The 20,496-nt window shown below is 41.1% G+C and overlaps 1 protein-coding gene and 1 non-coding gene across 7 annotated transcripts in view; one reads left to right on the forward strand and one right to left on the reverse strand.

The window, feature by feature from the left end:
* Positions 1–20,496, reverse strand: part of PRKN (parkin RBR E3 ubiquitin protein ligase) — a 1,237,035-nt gene that overhangs the window by 860,666 nt on the left and 355,873 nt on the right. For all 6 annotated transcript variants that reach the window (XM_061428497.1, XM_061428495.1, XM_061428496.1 and 3 more), the window contains one exon: positions 5,857–6,082. In XM_061428497.1, the coding sequence (XP_061284481.1) occupies positions 5,857–6,082 (226 nt within the window). The remainder of the gene's footprint in view (positions 1–5,856; positions 6,083–20,496) is intronic.
* On the forward strand, positions 7,560–7,631 carry TRNAC-GCA (transfer RNA cysteine (anticodon GCA)). Its single transcript has one exon. It is a non-coding gene; the product is annotated as a tRNA-Cys (tRNA).

Genomic DNA, 20,496 nt, shown 5'->3' on the forward strand with positions numbered 1-20,496 from the left:
CTGCTGCTGTAAGTCACTTCAGTCGTGTCTGACTCTGTGCGACCCCATAGATGGCAGCCCACCAGGCTCCCCCGTCACTGGGATTTTCCAGGCAAGAACACTGGAGTGGGTTGCCATTTCCTTCTCCAATGCAGGAAAGTGAAAAGTGAAAGTGAAGGCGCTCAGTCGTGTCCGACTCTTAGCGACCCCATGGACTGCAGCCCACCAGGCTCCTCTGTCCATGGGACTCTCCAGGCAAGAGTACTGGAGTGGGGTGCCATTGCCTTCTCCAACTTATAACATCTAATACAATGTAAATACTATGTAAATCATTGTAAATACAATGTAAATGCTATGTAAATAGTTGCTAGGTGATTATACCATATACAAGTTTTGCTTTGGGGAACTTTATGGAACATTTTATTTCTAAATATTTTTCATCCCTAGTTAGTTGAATCTGCAGATGTGGAACCCAGAGGTGTGGAGGGCTAACTGTATATATAAAGTACAATAAAAAGGAAAGAGCACCTCATTCTGCTTTTAGGAATGGTGCTCATACTTCTGGGAAAGGACCACAGGACTATTTTCCTTACCTCAAAATCCCACCCCAAATGTCCGGTTGGCAAAATTCCCACAACACTGCAATATCATTTTATGTTTTCATTTATAATATTGAAACAGCGTATAATAGTAAAATTTTCTATGTTGTAGAAAAAAATCAAATACCTGGCAGAATCATGAAGTATTTGTAATAACTGGATGTGATAGTGACTTTATGCTGCTCTAGTATGACTGCCAAAATTTTGTTGTTTCAGGGGAGATTTAAGGTTGCCTGATGCACAAGGAATTCACAGCCTCTGCTATGTACAATACATATTTTCAAGTATTTGAGACTTGAGTTTTGGATAAAACGAGAATTAAGTCTGAAGTTTATCACTTTATTTCATTAGTAGTTTTCCCTAATTGATTTGTATGTGGCAACTCCTGATAATTCAAAATCTCAGAATAATTTTCGTCTCATACAACATTCGACCAGTGGCAAAAAATTACTAAGAAGAACATATTTTCTAATAATCGTGATGTATCTATAGTATGGGCCCAAGGTTCAAGTCTTAAAAGCAATTTAAATTATTTTTAATAGACTTCATTTCTCAGAACAATTTTAGGTTCAGAGCTGTGTTTATATGTGCTGTGCTCAGTTACTCTGTATGTCCGACTCTTTGCTGCCTGACAGGCTCCTAGGTCCATGGAATTTTCCAGGCAAGAATTCTGGAGCAGGTTGCCATGTCTTGCTCCAGGGGGATTGAACCCACACCTCTTGTGTCTCCTCCACTGGCAGGTGGACTCTTTACCACGAGCACCACCTGGGAAGCCCAGGTTCAAAGCAAAACTGATCAAAAAGCACATCAGAAAGAGAATTACCATATAGCGCCTTCCCCACACAGACCAGCTTCCTTACCCTCAGCATCCCCCACCAGAACAGGGCATTTGTTACAACTAATCAACGTGCACTGACACATCATTATGATTCAAATTCCAACATTTACATTAGGGTTCACTCTTAGTGTTGCATATTCTATGGGTTTTATAGTCTTCTCAGTTTGATTTCTTTCACTTAGTTATACGCATTTAAGGCTCCTCCATGTCTTTTCATGGCTTGATAGCTTGTAGCCTGCCAGGCTCCTCTATCCATAGGCTTTCCTAGGCCAGAATACTGGAGTGGGTTGCCATTTCCTCCTCCAGGGGTCCTTCCCCATCCAGGGATCAGAACTTAGGTCTCCTCATTGCAGGAAGATTCTCTACCATCTGAGCCATCAGGGAAACCCTTATTTCTTTTTAGCACTAAACAATATTGTCTTGATATTTCATATTTTATCTACTTACTTGTATAAGAACATCTTAGTTGCTCCCAAATTTGCGCAATTGTGAATAAGGCTGCTATAAACATCCATATGCAGATGATTGTGTGGACCTATGTTTTCAACTCATCTGAGTAAACACCAGCGAGAACGACCAGTTATCTTTCTCACCAGAAAGACACGCTCAGGTTGCACTTATTTGCTGCATCGACGTTTGCGGCTGCAGCCCAATTCTCCACCCTTTGGAGCCCTCTCACGTTTGGTGGGCACCTCAATTCTTCCTTGCCTAATTCATACCCTCTGGAAATGCGCAGAAAACTGAGTTTATTTCTTTTAAATTTCTTTCTAAAGGCAGAAGGTTTCAAACATGTTGTCAACCAGAGATCTTTTCTCTATTCTTTCACTCCAAAGGAAATACACTGTAGATGCTTCACATATAAAACTGGTAATTATGAGACTCATCTGCTTACTATGGGTTGATGTGATTGGTCCACCTGTCTTTCCCAACCTTTTCCCCACCTAGTTGAAGACTCTAGGTAGGACTCAGAGTTGAAAGGTGGGGAAACATTTGCTATAGGGCACCCCACTCCAGTACTCTTGCCTGGAAAATCCCATGGACGGAGGAGCCTGGTAGGCTGCAGTCCATGGGGTCGCTAGGAGTTGGACACGACTGAGCGACTTCACTTTCACTTTTCACTTTCCTGCACTGGAGAAGGAAACGGCAACCCACTCCAGTGTTCGTGCCTGGAGAATCCCAGGGACGGGGGAGCCTGGTGGGCTGCAGTCTATGGGGTCGCACAGAGTCGGACACGACTGAAGCGACTTAGCAGCAGCAGCACTACTCAGAGTAATGGCAGCACTAGGATTTCTGAGTCTCGTTCTTGGCTAACGGAATCGGACCTTTTGGCTCTGGAATAAGCATTGAACAAGCATGCTCACTAGTGTTTGTCAGTTTGCAGGAGAAAAGGGGATGACAGACCATCAGATGGTAGGATGACATCACTGACTCGACATACATGAGTTTGAGCAAGCTCCGGGAGTTGGTGATGGACAGGGAGGCCTGGCGTGCTGCAGTCCATGGGGTCACAAAGAGTCGGACACTATTGAGCAACTGAACTGAACTGAACTGACCCTGGCCTCATAGAGACACGCGTAAGGAACTAGAGTACAAAACAGAAAACAATGAGAGGAATGAGCCTTCTGAAAAGGAGATGATTCCACTTCAGAAGGTTAAGGGATCACTCCATGCAGTTGAAAGTTTTCAGCTGAAAACTTAATTTGACCTGCACAACCCCCCTTATTCTGCCTGTTCCTTACCACATGCAACATAACGTTTGCCTCCCCTATAGCACAGGAAAGGTGTCGGGAGAGCTCACTCCTGAGCTGAGGTGAGGCAGGAAGAAACACAAGAGGATGCTGGCGAACTGGCGTGCCAGCGAGCGGTGCCAAGGGCATTCCTAGCCAGCAAAACACGTGCCACCGACAGGGCACCACTGGTCAGTGGGCAAATGAGAAACAGGGCAATGAGAGGTCAGATATATGAGGGCTGTGTGGAAAGTCAGGGTTAAAAAGTCTGTCACCAGAAACAGTCAGGAGCCTTCAGGCCCTTCTTACACTGGTACTGTACAGCGTAAATTTATACCAGTTTCTCAGAGTGATTGTGTTGGCTGAAATGATTATACATTTCACTTAAAATATAAGCAGACTATTAGACATCTAGAAGAATTTTCTGAGTATACCTGAACTTTCCATAGTATACCTGTCACGATAGAAGGAGAATATTTTGTTCACTAGAAGTATGATCTACAGAGAGAACCAGTGGAAGGTGTCAATGATTACAAATTTATTAATCATAAAATAATACTCTCAAGAAGACTGAAGGCAATTTTATAATGAAATAAACAAATAAGACTGAACTTCTAAAATCTTCAGATAAATAACCAGTGACCAGATAGTAGAGTCACATATATTAGGAAACACTAAAGTATCTGAATACTTACAAATGACAATTATTCTACTTATATTATTATTAATGTTCAGGTAATACATGTAAAGGTTTAATTTTCATCTGAAGATTTTGAATTGGTTCATACTGATTTTCAGTTCTACTATGGCCTTCTCCTTTTCTGTTCATTATATCAGTTTTGGGGAGTTTGATATTGAAACTCAAACTAAAAATCTTAATTTATCTACTTAAAAAAATAATGGTAATACATAGTGAAACTATATGCAACTTTGTTCTTTATTTTTCAAGTCTCCTGTAAATGTATTATCATACTTTCAAAATTTATGAAAGAAAAAAGAAAGGGGGGAAAAAAGAGATTTCCTATCAGATATGTTAGGACATCTAATTCCAAACTCTTCATCTCTAAGAACTTTTTTTTTCTGTAAACATGTTAACCTGTGTCACACTGTGGGAAATTCCCTCATATATACCTTTCAATTCATTACTTCTCTCTTCGGCATTGATAAATTGCTCTTTTCACCAATCTGCTGAGGATTATTTTTTTAATTCTAGTAGTTAAATTTATATTCTATTCAATAGCTACCTTTTTCTATTATGTCTTCTGTTTTGATTTTCACTGTTTTTTAATTTTATGTCTTAATTAACATTAAACATACCTGTTTTGTATTCTGTTTCAAACTGTTCTTTTATTTTCTCACATTTTCTGGGGAACGAATCTTCTGGCTTACCTTATATGCTCTCCTCCACTCAAAGTAAAGTAATCCTTTATTTGATTTATAATGTGTATCATGAGGACTCCTTCAACAGAGCTGGATTATCGCAGGAGGTGTCAATGCCACGCCCTCTGAGCCCTCTCTGAAATGCCTTGGTCCACATCCTGCTTGGAACCTCAGAAGTCCCAAAGCTTGGGTCTGGTATTTATATTAATTCCTCATTCTGGACAACAAGCGTGTTGCAGAGGTTTAGGCTGGTCTCGTTCCCCCTCGTTCCCCACTTGTTTTTTTCAGTCTCCTTGATGCCCAGTACATGGGAAGGAAGAAAACCCCAACACAACCACCTCAGGCTCAGCACGACGGTGACTCATGCACTTAAATTCTTGGTTTATCCACTCCTCTAGTCAAAGACAGCTGTGTTTTTTCCACTTATTCACTTATCCCTGGAAAATTTTTTGGTTTTTTTTCTTAAATCTGATTTATGATTTTATAAATATTTACTAAATTTTACTTAGCAATTTTAGCAAGAGGCGTCCGCTTTGCTGGTTCCAGACGTCTCTGACCCCGTGAAAGTCAGCCCAGCCCAGGGCTGCTGCTGTCTTCAGACGCTCCATGTGGGAGGGAAATAAACCGCTGCCCTGGAAAGTGACTGTTACTATCTCGTGTTTCCTGTCACCTACTCAAAAACAGTCCTGTTACACCTTTGACTATTTAGACTGGAGAGGAAAAACGAAGGGAAACATAGAATATTGTCAAAATAATAAAGAGATTGTCATTCTTGCTAAAGCAAACTTTTGAAATAGGCTGCACAATAGAGACAAGGAAAACTTCTTTAAACACAAAAGGATATGATTGACACTGTCATTTTTTCTTATGACCTGAAAAATGACTAAAATTACCTCTGACAGGTTCTCTTTCTACTTAAAAATAATAATAATAATCATAACCATAATCAGTCAAAATGCATTGTAAATAAATAAACAAGAAGAGAGAAAGCACAAGTGAGCGGGACATACAGTGCCTATACTGTGAGCCCGGCACGAGGCACCCCCGTGAGCCCATCACCCCCAGAACCTCCAAACAACCAAAGAGGATGATCGCTACGGGCCGACACTTTTCTCATCCCTTAGGTTCATTCTTAATTGGAGAGCTCTGCTTTGCAGTTCTTGTTAAATGCGTCACCTCAAATCTTAGAGTGACAACGGACTCTAGTCATGCCTCCTTCCAGTGATTTGGAACGTGTTGTGATCTATGTATTCACACGCACAGTGAGGCCGCTCTCTGTGGAGACTTCAGCACGCAGAACCCTGCCCGAGCTGCTGAGAGAGGCATCAGTTACCTGGCCTGCGGGCTGACGAGGCGCCGCTCTCCTCGCCGTCCTGCAGTATAACAGCCAGGCCCACCGAGTCCGCGGGGAGCACCGAGCTGCTGAGGTCCACGCGAGTCAGGCTCTCGGGCTCCCTGTCAGAGCGCCCCCAAGCGGGCCGCGGGCTGTGCCCTTCTGGGCCTTTTCTCCGCGGTCTCAGCACAATGTGAATGATGCTCTGCTGATCCAGGTCACAGCTCTGAGTGAGGGAGACAAAATCACAAGAATGAGCAGGCATTGAAGCACAGGTGGAGCTGAACTTGTCTTCAGTTCTACAAAACAGTATGTTTCAAAACTGACTTACCAGAAAGGACATGCCCTTATCATTATCAAATTTAAATACTAGCAGCCCTTTCTGATTTTTTTATCCCCCTTTCTGTTTTAAAAAGTACAGAGAATTTATTACCAACTACAGGGCAATTTTCTCTAGAATTTACAATACACTTATTTCCAGTAGACCCCACAAATACTCCAGAATCACTAGCAATCACACCACCAGGCCAATGAAGTAAGAGGAGAGGTTACCAGCACTATTGTGATCTTTCACTATTTCAGTCTATCTCACAATTAAAACCAGTGAACATCTACAAAAATGTCCTGCAACTTATATTGATTTGTATGAACCACAGCGAGCATCATTCCACTGGTGGAAAACTGAAAGCATTCCCTCTGAGACCAGGAGCAAAACAAGGATGCTCACTCTTGCCACTTTATTCAACATAGTTTTGTACGTCCTAGCCATGGCAATCAGAAAAGAAAAAAAAAAAGAGAGAGAGAATCCAAACTGGAAAAGAAGTAAAACTGTTGGTGTTTGCATGACATGATACTACACATAGAAAATCCTATAGATGCTACCAGGAAACCACGAGAGCTCCTCAATGAATCTGGGAAAGATGCAGGGGAAAATTAATAATAATAATAACTCATGGGAATCTCTCACAATCTGATATACTAACAACAAAAGATGAGAAAGAGAGACCAATCCTATTTAATATCACAACAAAAAGAATAAAATGCATAGGAGTTAGGAATAAACCTACCTAAGAAGACAAAAACCTGTACTCAGAAAACTATATGATACTGATAGAAGCAATCAAATACAATAGAAACAGATGGAGAGATACAGCATGCTCTTGGATTGGAAGAATCAGTATCACGAAAATGACTACACTACCCAAAGCGCCCTACAGATTCAATACAATGCCTATCAAATTACCAACGGCATTTTTCACAGAAGTAGAACAAACAATTGTATGCTGTGTATGGAAACACAGTACACCCCAAATAGCCCAGGCGACCTTGGGAAAGAAAAAGGAAGATGGAGGAATTGGGCTCCCTGACTTCAGACTATACAACAAAGCTACAGGAATCAAGGCTTTAAAGTTCAGTAGAATTAAATCTGGACATCAGCTAATTTGCTAAGACAGAAGCTAGACCAACAAGTCAAGTCTCAGTTTAGAATATCAATCAGGTAGAAGCAGTTGCTCATGTGTCTGTCACTTCTCCCACAGAGCAAGGACCCTGCTCTCTCAAACTGCCCCCCACTACTGTCATTCTCCCTCATCTTTGGAAATCTAAAGAACACCCATACAAAATACAACACTACTGGTAACAACCATAACACCCCTACCCACCCTCAAGTGCTGTGTTGTCACTATCATACTTTCACAGGGGCTTCCCTAGTGGCTCAGACGGTAAAGCGTCTGCCTGCAATGCAGGAGACCCGGGTTCGATCCCTGGGTTGGGAAGATCCCCTGTAGAAGGAAATGGCAGCCCACTCCAGTACTCTTGCCTGGAGAATCCCAGGGACCTCGGAGCCTGGTAGGTTACCGTCCTCAGGGTCGCATAGAGTCGGACTCGACTGAGGACTTCACTTTCACTTTCACTGAACTGTATTTTCTATGTCGAAGACAAAAATGGCAATTATTTAGGAAGGCATTTCAAGGTTTTTTTTTTTTTTTTTTGAATGTAATGGTTAACAAATGTTTTTTATGGCTATTGCGAACAATGAGATACTGTGGTTAAAGACAGCATGAGCTTAGGGCTTTCAGTGGGAGTCAGAACAACCAAAAATCATTCCCACTGATTTCTCCCTCTTGTGTTCTCGGTCACCTCCATAGTGATGAATGAACACAAACACCAATTTATATTAATGGGATGAGAATAAAAACAGTTCCTTCAACTTGATCTTTCGTTTAAAAAAATAAAGACTTTGAAAAGACAGGCACTTTGTGATTTATGCTTTGAATTTACTTCACATTTCTTACGGCTACTTTTTATTATGATCAAAGATATGATGCTACACAGAGATACTGAAAGGCCCCCCTCTCTGGTTGCCAAAGGCTGAGGAATACAATTACTGGGAAAGGTCAATTAGCCGCACACTAATTAGCCGGTGTGGGTCTCAGCCCTGTCACCCTGGATGTGCCTCCCACTGCAGGCCCAGGACCATTTCACTGCTCATTAGGACCTGCACAGAAGGAGCTCTGCAGGGAGGGGAGGGGACAAACAGAGTCAACTGACTGCTCCCCTTAGCTGCGCAGTAAGGGGTTTATTGTGAGAAGAGGTCGGTGCTGTTTGCACAGCTGAGTTCTTTCGGGGCTTCCACTCGTCCAAAATCACACTTTCCTAAATACAAAGGACAACAAGCTAGACAATTATTTGCCTAAAACTAAGTTAAAATTGTTTTATATTGAAAACTTTATAAGAAATGCCTCCCAAGTGTCCTTTCAAAAAACTAAGATCATGGCATCTGGCCCCATCACTTCATGGCAAATAGATGAGGAAACAATAGAAACAGAGACAGACTTTTTCTTGGGCTCCAAAATCCATTTGGACAGTGACTGCAACCATGAAATTAAAAGATGCTTGCTGCTTGGAAGAAAAGCTATGACAAACCTAGACAGTGTATTAAAAAGCAGAGACATTACTTTGCCAAGAAAGGTCTATTTAGTCAAAGCTATGGTTTTTCCGGTAGTCATGTAGAGATGTGAGAGTTGGGCGACAAAGAAGGCTGAGCGTTGAAGAATTGATGCTTTCAAACTGTGGTGTTGGAGAAGACTCTTCAGAATCCCTTGAGATGAAACCAGTCAATCCTAAAGGAAATCAGTCATGAATATTCGTTGGAAGGACTGATGCTGAAACTGAAACTTCAAAACTTTGGTGACATGATGCAAAGAACTGAAACACTGGAAAAGACCCTGATGCTGGGAAAGATTGAAGGCGGGAAGAGAAGGGGACGAAAGGATGAGATGGTTGCATCTGACATCGCTGACTCAATGGACTTGAGTTTGAGCAAACTCCAGGACGTGGTGAAGAACAGAGAAACCTGGTGGACTGCACTCCATGGGGCCATAAAGAGTCGGATACAACTGAGCGACTGAACAGCAACAGTCCCTGCCCACACGTCTACTCTCTACGATTGTATCTCCACTGCTCTCTGCCACATGTATGTGTTGTGTGTACGTGTGTGTGAGTTGCTCATTCATATCTGATTCTTTGCAACCCTGTGGATTGTAGCTCACCAGGTTCCACTGTCCATGAAATTCTCCAGGCGAAAATGCTGGAGTGGGTTGCCCTTTACTTCTCCAGGGAATCATCCCAACTCAGGGATTGAACCCACATCTCCTGCACTGCAGGCAGATGCTTTACAATCTGAGCTACTAAGGAAGCCCTAACCGTAGGTATACATATGGCTGATTCATGTTGATACATGTCAGAAACCAACACAATATTGTCAAGCAATTATCCTTTAAAGTTTAAATGTTTAAAAGTTTAATGTTTAAAGTAAATGAATGAAAGAACAGGATGGCCTCTGGATGACAGCCACTCCTCTGCCCTTCCCTTTTCTTGTCTTGCTCTTCTGCTTTCTCCTGCCCCCCTTCCCTTGTACCCATTCCTCCTCTGCTGTCATTCTAACCCGTGCTTTCTCACAGCAGGGAACTCAAGCATGCCTGTCACTGCTCCTTCACAACCAAAGAGAAGCAGGGGTGCCCCTTGTTTGGTTTCAGCCCAGTGTTCAACTAAGAACAGCCCACTATACAACTAAGAACCAACCGAAACAACACATCCGTTGCTTGGAGGTTGTAAGAAATTGGTAGTCAGCTGCAACGGAATCAGTGTGTTTTCTCTCATGGCTTTTAAACAGCCTATTAGACAACAAAGAAAATGCTTACCTGGAATCAGTGGAAAGCCAGAGTGGTCGTGTTTTGAACTACTGACTACTTTAAATCCCCTCCCCCACCCACCCCCCAAAAAAGTCTTGAAAAACAGAAGAATCTCTCGCAGGAGAAGTAGCAACAGGTGTTTCCTTACAGAGACACACACCTACCGCAGAGCTGTAAGAAATGACTCTTGAGGGGAGAAACATGATCAGGGGCCGCTTATTTGTGAATACTAAAAGTTTCTCCCTGTGTCAAGGAGACGCCCTACTGCCACGTAATACAATGTAGCCAAGAGCTCCTCACCTGGGCTCATTCAGTAAATTGGGCCTTTCAGGTCCCTTGGGCACAGGCCTGAACTTGAGTGACTTCACAGACAGAAGGAAATAATTAGTCAGCCTCTTCAACAGCAAGGAAGAAACGAGAGCTGACAGGCATTCATATTTATTTTTTTAAACAATGGGCACAGAGATAAACAGTTTCACACCTTGCTATAAATTCCTTAAATTTCCAGCCTCAGGTTTAAAATCTGAGATATAAATACAACACATTGTTACTTATGTCAGCTCCTGTTTCATAATGTGAATATCTTATGTCACGTCCAACAATTCTTTCACCAAGAATAAATAAACCATGAAACTGCTATCCTCTTGCACACCTGTATACCAAGCAGATGCCTCCTTGAGTTGCTCTCCAGACACTGGCTGGTAAGAAGGCATGTGAGTCAGTTCTAATGAGATGCATGAACCTAGAGCCTATTATAGGCAGAGAAGTAAGTCAGAAAGAGGAAAATGAATATTGTATATTAATACATACCTATGAAATCTAGAAAGATGGTGCTGATGAACCTATGTGCAGGGTAGCAATGGAGGCACAGAGTGAACAGGTGGGAGGAGATGGGAGATGGGAGGCAGGTTCAAGAGGGAGGGAATGTGTGTATGAATGGCTGATTCATGTTGATGTATGGCAGAACCAACAGAATACTGTAAAGCAATTATAGTCCAATTAAAAATAATTTTTTTTAAAAAGGCATTGAGAGCTTGAATGAATTGGGACAAATGCCTAGACTCTGTCATTTGACTGTAAGAAAAGATAAATGGTATTCATTCTTTCTGTTTCAGCAGTTGGTCCTAACTGACTCCTTAGTGAGAGACTTTATTTTCTTGGACTTCAAAATCAATGCAGATGGTGAATGCAGGCATGAAATTAAAAGACACATGTTCCTTGTAAGAAAAACTATGACAAACCTAGACAGCGTATTAAAAAGCAGAGACACTATTTTGCTGACAAAAGTCAGTTTAGTCAAAGCTATGGTTTTTCCAGTAGTCATGTATGGATGTGAGAGGTGGACCATAAAGAAAGCTGAGCACTAAAGAATTGATGCTTTTGAACTGTGGTGCTGGAGAAGACTCTTGAGAGTCTCTTGGACTGCAAGGAGATCCAACCAGTCAATCCTAAAGGTAATCAACACTGAATATTCATTGGAAGGACGGATGCTGAAGCTGAAACTCCAATAAAATGCCCACATGATGCAAAAAACTAACTCATTGGAAAAGACCCTGATGCTGGGAAAGATTGAAGGCAGGAGGAGAAGGGGACAACAGAGGATGAGATGGTTGGATGGCATCACCGACTCAATGGACATGAGTTTGAGTCAACTCCGGGAGCCGGTGATGGACAGGGAAGCCTGGTGTGCTGCAGTCCATGGGGTCGCAAAAACTCAGACATGACTGAGTGACTGAACTGAACTGAACCTCTCTTTCATTTCAGTTTTCTTCCAACTAAAGGAAGTATAGTGGATTGAATAGTATCTATTTAAAATGCATGCCCATCAAGAACTTTAAAATTTGAACTTACTTGAAAAGAGGGGGTTTGTAGATGTAATTGCATATGGATCTCAAGAGGAAATCATCCTGCATTTAGGGCCCACCCGACAAAAGTCCATCTAGTCAAAGCTGTGGTTTTTCCAGCAGTCATGTATGGATGAGAGAGTTGGATCATAAAGAAGGCTGAGCACCAAAAAATTGATGCTTTTGGACTGTGGTTTTGGAGAAGGCTCTTGAGAGTCCCTTGGACAGCAAAGTGATCAAGCAAGTCAATTCTATAGGAAATCAATCCTGAATATTCATTGGAAAGACTGATGCTGAAATTGAAGCTCCAATATTTTGGTCATTTGATGGGAACTGCCAACTCATTGGAAAAGTCCCTGATGCCAGGAAAGATTTAGGGCAGAAGGGGAAGAGGGTGTCAGAGGATGAGATGGTTGGCTGGCATCACTGACTCAGTGGAGATGAATTTGATCAAACTCCAGGAGACAGTGAAGGACAGGGAAGGTTGGCGTGCTGGCAGTCCATGAGGTGGCAAAGAGTCGGGCACAACTGAGCAAATAACAAAAACAATTCTTTCAACGTTTAGTTAGAGGAGATTTAAGATCTTTAAGAGGGAGTGGTGACGAGAACTGTTGGTAGCAGCCCCATCACAAGCCTTCTCATCTTTGCTTCACTTTGATTAGGTAAGAAGCACCGTGGTCTTTCCAGGATCATTGAGTTTAAACCTCTTATCCCAGGGTGACTAATAATAGCTCTGCTTGAACGTTCAAAGTCTCCTAGTCTGAAGGACAAATCATATGCTCATCCTACTCATGGATGCCTATTTATGACACACAGTAGATGCTCAAAAGTAAATTTTGTAGTGCTTAATAAAATAATGACAATAGCAAGCATGTCTACCATTTTGTGAATGACCTAAATGCCAGGCATTGTGCTTAGCATGTTTTCATTGTACTCTGTACAACGCCATGGTGAGATGGGAACCACTAATAAGCTCATTTTAGAGATGAGATAATTGAAGGACAAAGGCATGAAGTTGCTGCCAAAGGTTATATGTAAGTACCAAGTGGATGAGCTAGAATAATCACTAAAATTCATTTTGGCGTAGTACTCACTGCTTACAAATCCCTGTTATCAACACATTTAACCTCACCTGACACTTTCACCAACTCTGTCTCAAGTATCATGTTCAGTATTTTCACAAAGCCACTTACAGTTCAGGAAGACAATGAATTAGCCTGGGCTTCTATCCAGGTTAAAACGTGCATAAAACCATCTGAGATGCCAAGGAGAAGAACAGCTTTTCCTAGTCCATCTTGGACCTGCAGGTTCAGAATCTGGGGAGTGGGGTCGGGGGCGGGGGGGCAGCAAGCTGCTGCACTTCGAGCCATCCTCCCCAGACTCTTTATGTACAGTCAGGTTGGGAATCTCTGCCGAAGACCAGAGCCGGACTTCAGCCTCTTGGTCTCAACTTTGCTTCCGCACTTGAAACTTTCCATTCTGGGTGTACAGGCACCCTGTACTGAAGACCTGCACCCTCCTTCACCTCTGCTCCAGGTGGCCACCTGGTGTCTCAGAGATTCAGGAGGCAAGACAAGGATGCTTCAACCTAGCCTAAGACAGACTCTAGAACAATGCAAAACAATTTGTAGGACACTCAGGCTTTCCGATGAAAATGTTTTTTTAAAAGTATGCACAAGAAGAAAACAGCAAATGGATAAATATCCACAGATAAGAGGCCAATTATATATGTGGACACTACATTTGTATACATACATATTTATGTATATACACATGTGTGAATAAATTTGCATGTGCACCTGTATGCACATCAGGAGCTTCCCTGATAGCTGAGTTGGTAAAGAATACACCTGCAATGCAGGAGACCCCAGTTCAATTTCTGGATCAGGAAGGTCTGCTGGAGAAGGAATAGGCTGCCCACTCATGTATTCTTGGGCTTCCCTTGAGGCTCAGCTAGGAAAGAATCTGCCCGCAATCGGGGAGACCTGGGTTCTATCCCTGGGTTGGGACGATCCCCTGTAGAAGGCCACCCACTCCAGTATTCTGTCCTGGAGAATTCCATGGACTGTATAGTCCATGGGGTCACAAAGTGTCAAACATGACTGAGTGACTTGCACTTCACTTCACTTCATGTATGTACATGTACACACACAAACTGACATGTTTGCTTTTAAACTGGAAAATATTATGGAGAATTTGCTAGTTCTTAATCGTTTGCTAAAAGTTCAAAGGCTACAAACTGAATATAAAAATCACGGAAGAGATTAAAGAGGGCAATACGTATAAATCTATAACTAAATACAAGTGTGAAATGTAATATTCATTCAACAAATATTTTGTGATCATGCTATTTAGCAGGTTGTGCACTATTCTTTATAAAGTAGCAACTAAAACGGTTATTAAAACAAACTAACAATTTTCCTCCCATATCAATGTGTTATTTTTGTTTCCTGGAAACTAGATACATGATTCTAAGATTTCATATAGAAAAATAAATGTGCCAGAATATCTGGAAGCATTCTGTAAAGAGGAGCAACGATAGGTGTGGCCAAGGGAGGCATTAAATGTAACGTAATGTCTCTATTTTCAACCGTATGACACAAGAACCTGAATAAAGGCTTACTTAATGCAACAAAATAAGAAGTCCAGAAACATAATCAGTGTTTTGGAAATCTGACATAATAAGGCCATTGTCGGGTTATTAACTGGCCTTATTTCGATACTGCTGTGTCTCAGGGAATGGGAAGGCCAGAGGAAAGGGAGAGACATGGGGGAACACCCAGTTTATGGAGCTGTCAGAACACACACATTTATCAAGCATTTGCCATCTTACAGGGCTGTGGTTAGTAGCACCCCAAAAAAATCACAGGAGTAGCATCATAGATCATTTATCATAGTTGACCCTAAAAAATACAATAATAATGACAAAAACTGAAATATTAAGAGGATTATCAGACTGTGAAACAGAGACCCAGTGTGAGCAAATGCTGTTAGAACAATAGCCTTACGGGCTTGCTTGAGGCAGCATTGCCACAAAGCTTCAATATGTAAAAATCACAGTATCTGTGACGCGCAATAAAACACAGCACAGTAAAATGAGGTATGCTTGGAGCTGTATAAAATACTTATGAATTTTAAATTCAAGCTTTGAAAACTTGAAGTTGTCAAAGAAGTCTTGCTTCTATCCTTGTTTGCTCTAGCCTATTTGTTTTATATCCCAGACGCAACTTTTTTTTTTTTCAAATTTCTGGTTTATTCTTCCATTGTATAACTTTAAAGATAAAAACATAATCTGAATGTATATGTGTGCTCATGTTTTAAGTCTCTTTCTTAGATAAACAGCAGCATATTTTATACAATATCAGCAAATTATTTTTTCAGCTAATAATTCACCCTAGATCAACATGAATCAGGTTGATGTTTGGCAGAAACCAACAAAATTCTGTAAAGCAATTATCCTTCAATTAAAAAATAAATAAAATAAAAAATAATAAGTCACCCAAGAATCCATTCTGTAGCTGTATATTCAGATTTTCATTATTCTTTTTCATCTCATGTGTGGATTAATCATAGTTTGTTCAATCAATACCCTACTTTTCCCAAATTTTTTAAATTACAAAAATTAAAAACAGCACATCCGTGACTAGCTTCGTGTGTACATCTTTAAATATGTTTCTTCCAGCACTTCCGTGCCACTGCTGCCTCACAGAAGGGGCCTGGGAAAATCAACACTTTCACAGCAATGAGTCCACCTAACACCCAAACCTTGGTTTCTAAATATCTGTTCTCACTAAAATGAACTTGATGAGAAATAGATGTTCTCAGAAAGTTCAAGACACAAAGAACAGTGAGTAGCTGGAATAATGTGCATCTTCTGTGTGTTAGCACCTCATCAAAATCAACTCCCTTCCCTTCCCAGGCAGCTAGCTGACTACATCTCCCACCTTGCTTTGTATTCGTGGTTCTCCTTAGCAAACATTTCTGCCAGAGGAGTATAAGTCGATGTGATGAGTACCGCTTCCAGGGCAAAGCAGACTGATTGAGGTTGTAGTGAGACATAGAGAAAGAGGCAGATACACAATAAAATGTCTGATCAGTGAGTGGGTGCGTAGGTAAAATACAAATATACGGAAAAACTTGAGCAGGACATTCATGACCAAAGACGGTACAAGTGGGGCTTGGCAGCATGTCCACACTACATCATCAGGCTTTGGGAGTGAAAATTAGCCTTCTACTCTGCACAGCTAAAGATTAAAAATGACATCATACATTAAAGTTAAAATTAGTAGGTTGAAAAGGAAATTTCTTTTTTGTTTTATTTTTTAATTAATTTATTTTAATTACTAATTACTTTACAATATTCTGGTGGTTTTTGCCATACGTCGACGTGAATCAGCTGTAAATTTATAGAATGCTTCAGGGAATAGATTTTTATCATATGTATTTGCTGACTAATTGCTGAATCCATTGTCTTTTAAGTATTTTGTATGTTCTTTTTAATATTTTTATTGGTTTTAGTTATCTTTGTAACTATCAGCCTCAATCTTCATGTTTCCAATGTTAGAAATCAATTATTCTCCTTCTCCGCTTATCACCTCCATACTCCTTATACGTGTTTTTAATCTTCATATTGCCTAAAACTTAGCTAACATTTTGAACTTACTTTCAGAAAATCTCAGGCCCATCAACATTATACATACAGTGTGGCACCAATGACATGTATTATTTAAAATTATCATCACTAATAAGCAAATACTGTAGTTTCAAACCTTAAAGTATCATACTTTTTAATAAGTATGATAGTGTGATTTGAATGGCTGCTATCGCAATATCCCAATCTTTGAGAAAGACGATCGTAGGGCATTACTTAGTACACTCAGTTCTTAGGCATCAGCAGAATCCTTATCTGCATGTTTCTTTTAAAGTCTGGCCAAGTAACTGGGCTTTAAACTGATCAGGTATATTACCTGTAACTTTGTAACAACTCGGTGAAATAAGCATTAGAGATGGGAAAACCAAAGCTCAAAGAGTTGCAAAATTTACCCAAATAAAAATAACTGGATTTGAAACCAACTTTATCTTATTCTAAAGCCACTACTTTTGACTATTCTCTTTCTCTTACCAAAGAAGGAGTGATTTAACTATGATTAATGGATCCAAACCTTGCTTCATTCTATAATCAGAACAGTTATAAAGGCAGAATTTGGATGCATTTCAGATGAATTCTCAAATTGTTCTAGATCATCTCAGAAGGTTGCTTAATCTAATGGTCCAGATTTTTGAAACTGAAAAATGATGACAATATGTATGAGATGCAAACAAGGGATTTTGGCCTTGGAGATGAGCTAAAGAGACTGAGAAACCCACAAACTTCTAGAAGATATAATTCCAATGTACCTTTATAGTAAAGGTAATATGTCTCCCGAGTTAAAAATCACTGAACACAAGGAAGATATTTTTGACAAGAATGTATTTTTTATAATGGAATACAGTCATGAAAATGATTATAAAATGCTGTGTTTTTTCCTAAGTCATACTTTCGGTGACAAGTGAAAGTGTTAGGCACAGTCCTGTCTGACTCTTTGTGACCCCATGGACCATCGTCTGCCAGGCTCCTTGTCCATGGAACTCTCCAGGCAAGAATATTGGAGTGGGTAGCCATGCCCTTCTCCAGGGGACCTTCGAGATCCAGGGATCAAACCCAAGTTTCCGGAATGGAAGGCAGATTCTTTACATCTGAGCTACCAGTGTTATCGGTTTAGAAAAATTTAGAAATGCAAGTACTACATATTCAAGCAGACTTGAAGATAATAAAAGGTTTGATTTAAGGATTATTTTTCTAAAATTCCCATTATTAGCATCATTCTTTTCTGTTTCATATGGTTTATTCCAGGAAACCTCTACTCAACTGAAGAGCATTAAGTGGGAGGGATAAATTAATAGCAAATTACTACGTATTTGGTTATCATAAACAGAAATTCTGTGAAATAATGGAACATGGGAAAATTAGTGATCATGAAAAATGAAAAAGAAATGGTTGATGCAGAATATGTAGCTGAGATGGGGAAACTTATGCTGATCACTTCAGAGGCAAGCGACCTCAGAGAAGCCAGAGTCCCAATAGCAGGTGGAATCTAGCAGCTTAGGCTGAGCCCAGTATGTCATGACTCAAAATTATCCCACCACACTACCCAGGTCAAATATGTCAGCTTTTGTCAGAGTCCTGAACTGCGCTCAGGTCTCCTTCCCCTCTCTGCCTGGGGGTGGGCTCCACTCCAAACCAGGTAACACAGAACTACTGTGCTAGCCACATCCTACCCTCATCCTACCGGTAAAATAAGCCAACAGGGAAAAGTCTACTACTAAAAAGAAGATAAAATAAGAATAATAAAAATGGTAATTATTAAAGCCACTTTATGAGAAGGGTTGACTCATTGGAAAAGACTCTGATGCTGGGAGGGATTGGGGACAGGAGGAGAAGGGGACCACAGAGGATGAGATGGCTGGATGGCATCACTGACTCAATGGACGTGAGTCTGAGTGAACTCCGGGAGTTGGTGATGGATAGGGAGGTCTGGCGTGATGCGATTCATGGGGTCGCAGAGTCGGACACGACTGAGCGACTGAACTGAACTGAATCAAAGGACTCAACTGAGTCATGCCAGACTTGTGGGACCCATGAGCAAACCATATCCTTACGCCATGATACCGTTTACATACACCTGACGTGTTTATCGTCCCTGGGATCCTTGCCATTGCCTGTACCTGTACACTTCGGCTACGGAATCAGCCACTTCGGAGGACAGCAGAAGCCCACCGAGGATAAAGAAACAATGCTTTGTTGCTGTTGTTTTTAACTTTCAGTACAGGCTCTTGAAGCTCATTTCCACAGCATTGTTGTGAAATCCAATAATTTTTTTTCACTTTAAAGGCCATGTTAGATGGAGGGATAAGGGGTTTGCAGCCCACCAAAGTGAGTGAAGAGAAGCCGCTCAGTCGTGCCTGACTCTGCGACCCCGTGGACTGCAGCCTGCCAGACTCCTCCATCCACGGGATTTTCCAGGCAAGAGTACTGGAGTGGGTTTCCATTTCCTTCTCCAGGGGATCTTCCTGACCCAGGGATCGAAACCTGGTCTCCCACACTGCAGGCAGACTCTTTACCGTGAGCCACCAGCGAAGCCCCTAAGGTTTATCTCAAATGAAGATGTAGGATATAGCAAACGGAAGTTCCTGACCAGGAACCAGGGCTGCTAGAGCAGCTGTAACAGAGCGCCACAAACTGGGTGTTTTCATGACCAACTATGTGTCATCTCAAGACTCTGGAGGTCAAATCCAAATTCAGCGTGCAGGCAGGGGTGGTTCCTACTGAAGGCTAGGAGGGAAATCTTGTTCCCCGCCTCTCTCCTTGGCTTGCAGATGGCTTTCTCCTCGCTCTGTCTTCCCATCACTTCCTTCTGCGGCTGCTGCTGTGCTCAGTAGCCCCCATTTTATAAGATAACAGGCCATACTGAGTCAGGGCTCATGACCCTTTTTAACATGAATGCCTCTGTAAAGACCCTGTCACTAAACAAGGCCACCTGCTCACGGACTGGTGTTTACACTTTCAACAGATCTTCTTTGGGGCACTCAATTCAGTCCAAAACACCTCACCTGAAACGTGTCTTTCAGAGGAAGAACCTAAGACTCTTTTACTTTGTCCTCAAATCCATTTTCTCTCAATAAGTACGTAAGAATCGTGCGTGGTGAGAAGTTGCCTTACGTCTAAACCAGCCTGGATCAGATCAAATAAAGTTGCTTGCTTGCTTGAACACAGCATATCATATTACTAAATAGGGCTTCATTGAATAGGACTATTAAACAGATGGGCCCATCAGTTTTTCCAATGTTGACTGGCTTCTTATTGAGTTAATCATTTTGTGGAAATAAATCCAACAAAAAGTATCAGATTTTTCCCCTTGTGAATATAACATAAATCCTTGATTTAAAACATTATACCATATTCCTATTTTAAGTTTGATTTTTCAAATAATACTTTTATATCCTACCATGTTCAGCTGAACACATGCCTAAAGCCTCATATTTATCTTTCAATTGAGTCACTAAGATTATGACAATATTAATGCCATAGGTTTTCCAATCAAAACGAAAAACTCAATACTTAAAACAACAAGTATTATACTTAAAGGATTAAAAGCAATGTCCTCCTTGCAAATTGCCTCAAGTTGTTTTTCAACTATGCCCTAACAGAAGAAGAAAAGTGGCGATGGAAACTTCTGACAAAGAAATAACAGAATGCAGAAGTGTAAGTTTCCCAGAAAAGACATTAACTCTTTTAGGAATATCACAAAAGGGACTGGGACAAATCTAAAAAGGAACATGAGAAGAATCTAGTCAGTGGGACCAGTTACATACTCATTTGCAAAGCTGCTGGTGAAGATAACCTTGATAGAATTCAATATTAAATACACTTCTCTAAATTCAGAGATGTTAGAAGTGAAATGACTCTTCAATGCAAGGGACGGGGGTTCGATTCCTGGGTTAGGAAGATGCCCTGGAGATAGAAATGCCAAACCACTCCAGTGTTCTTGCCTGTGAAATCCAAA

The sequence above is a fragment of the Bos javanicus genome, chromosome 9 (genome assembly GCF_032452875.1).
Source record: "Bos javanicus breed banteng chromosome 9, ARS-OSU_banteng_1.0, whole genome shotgun sequence".
Lineage (NCBI taxonomy): Eukaryota > Metazoa > Chordata > Mammalia > Artiodactyla > Bovidae > Bos > Bos javanicus.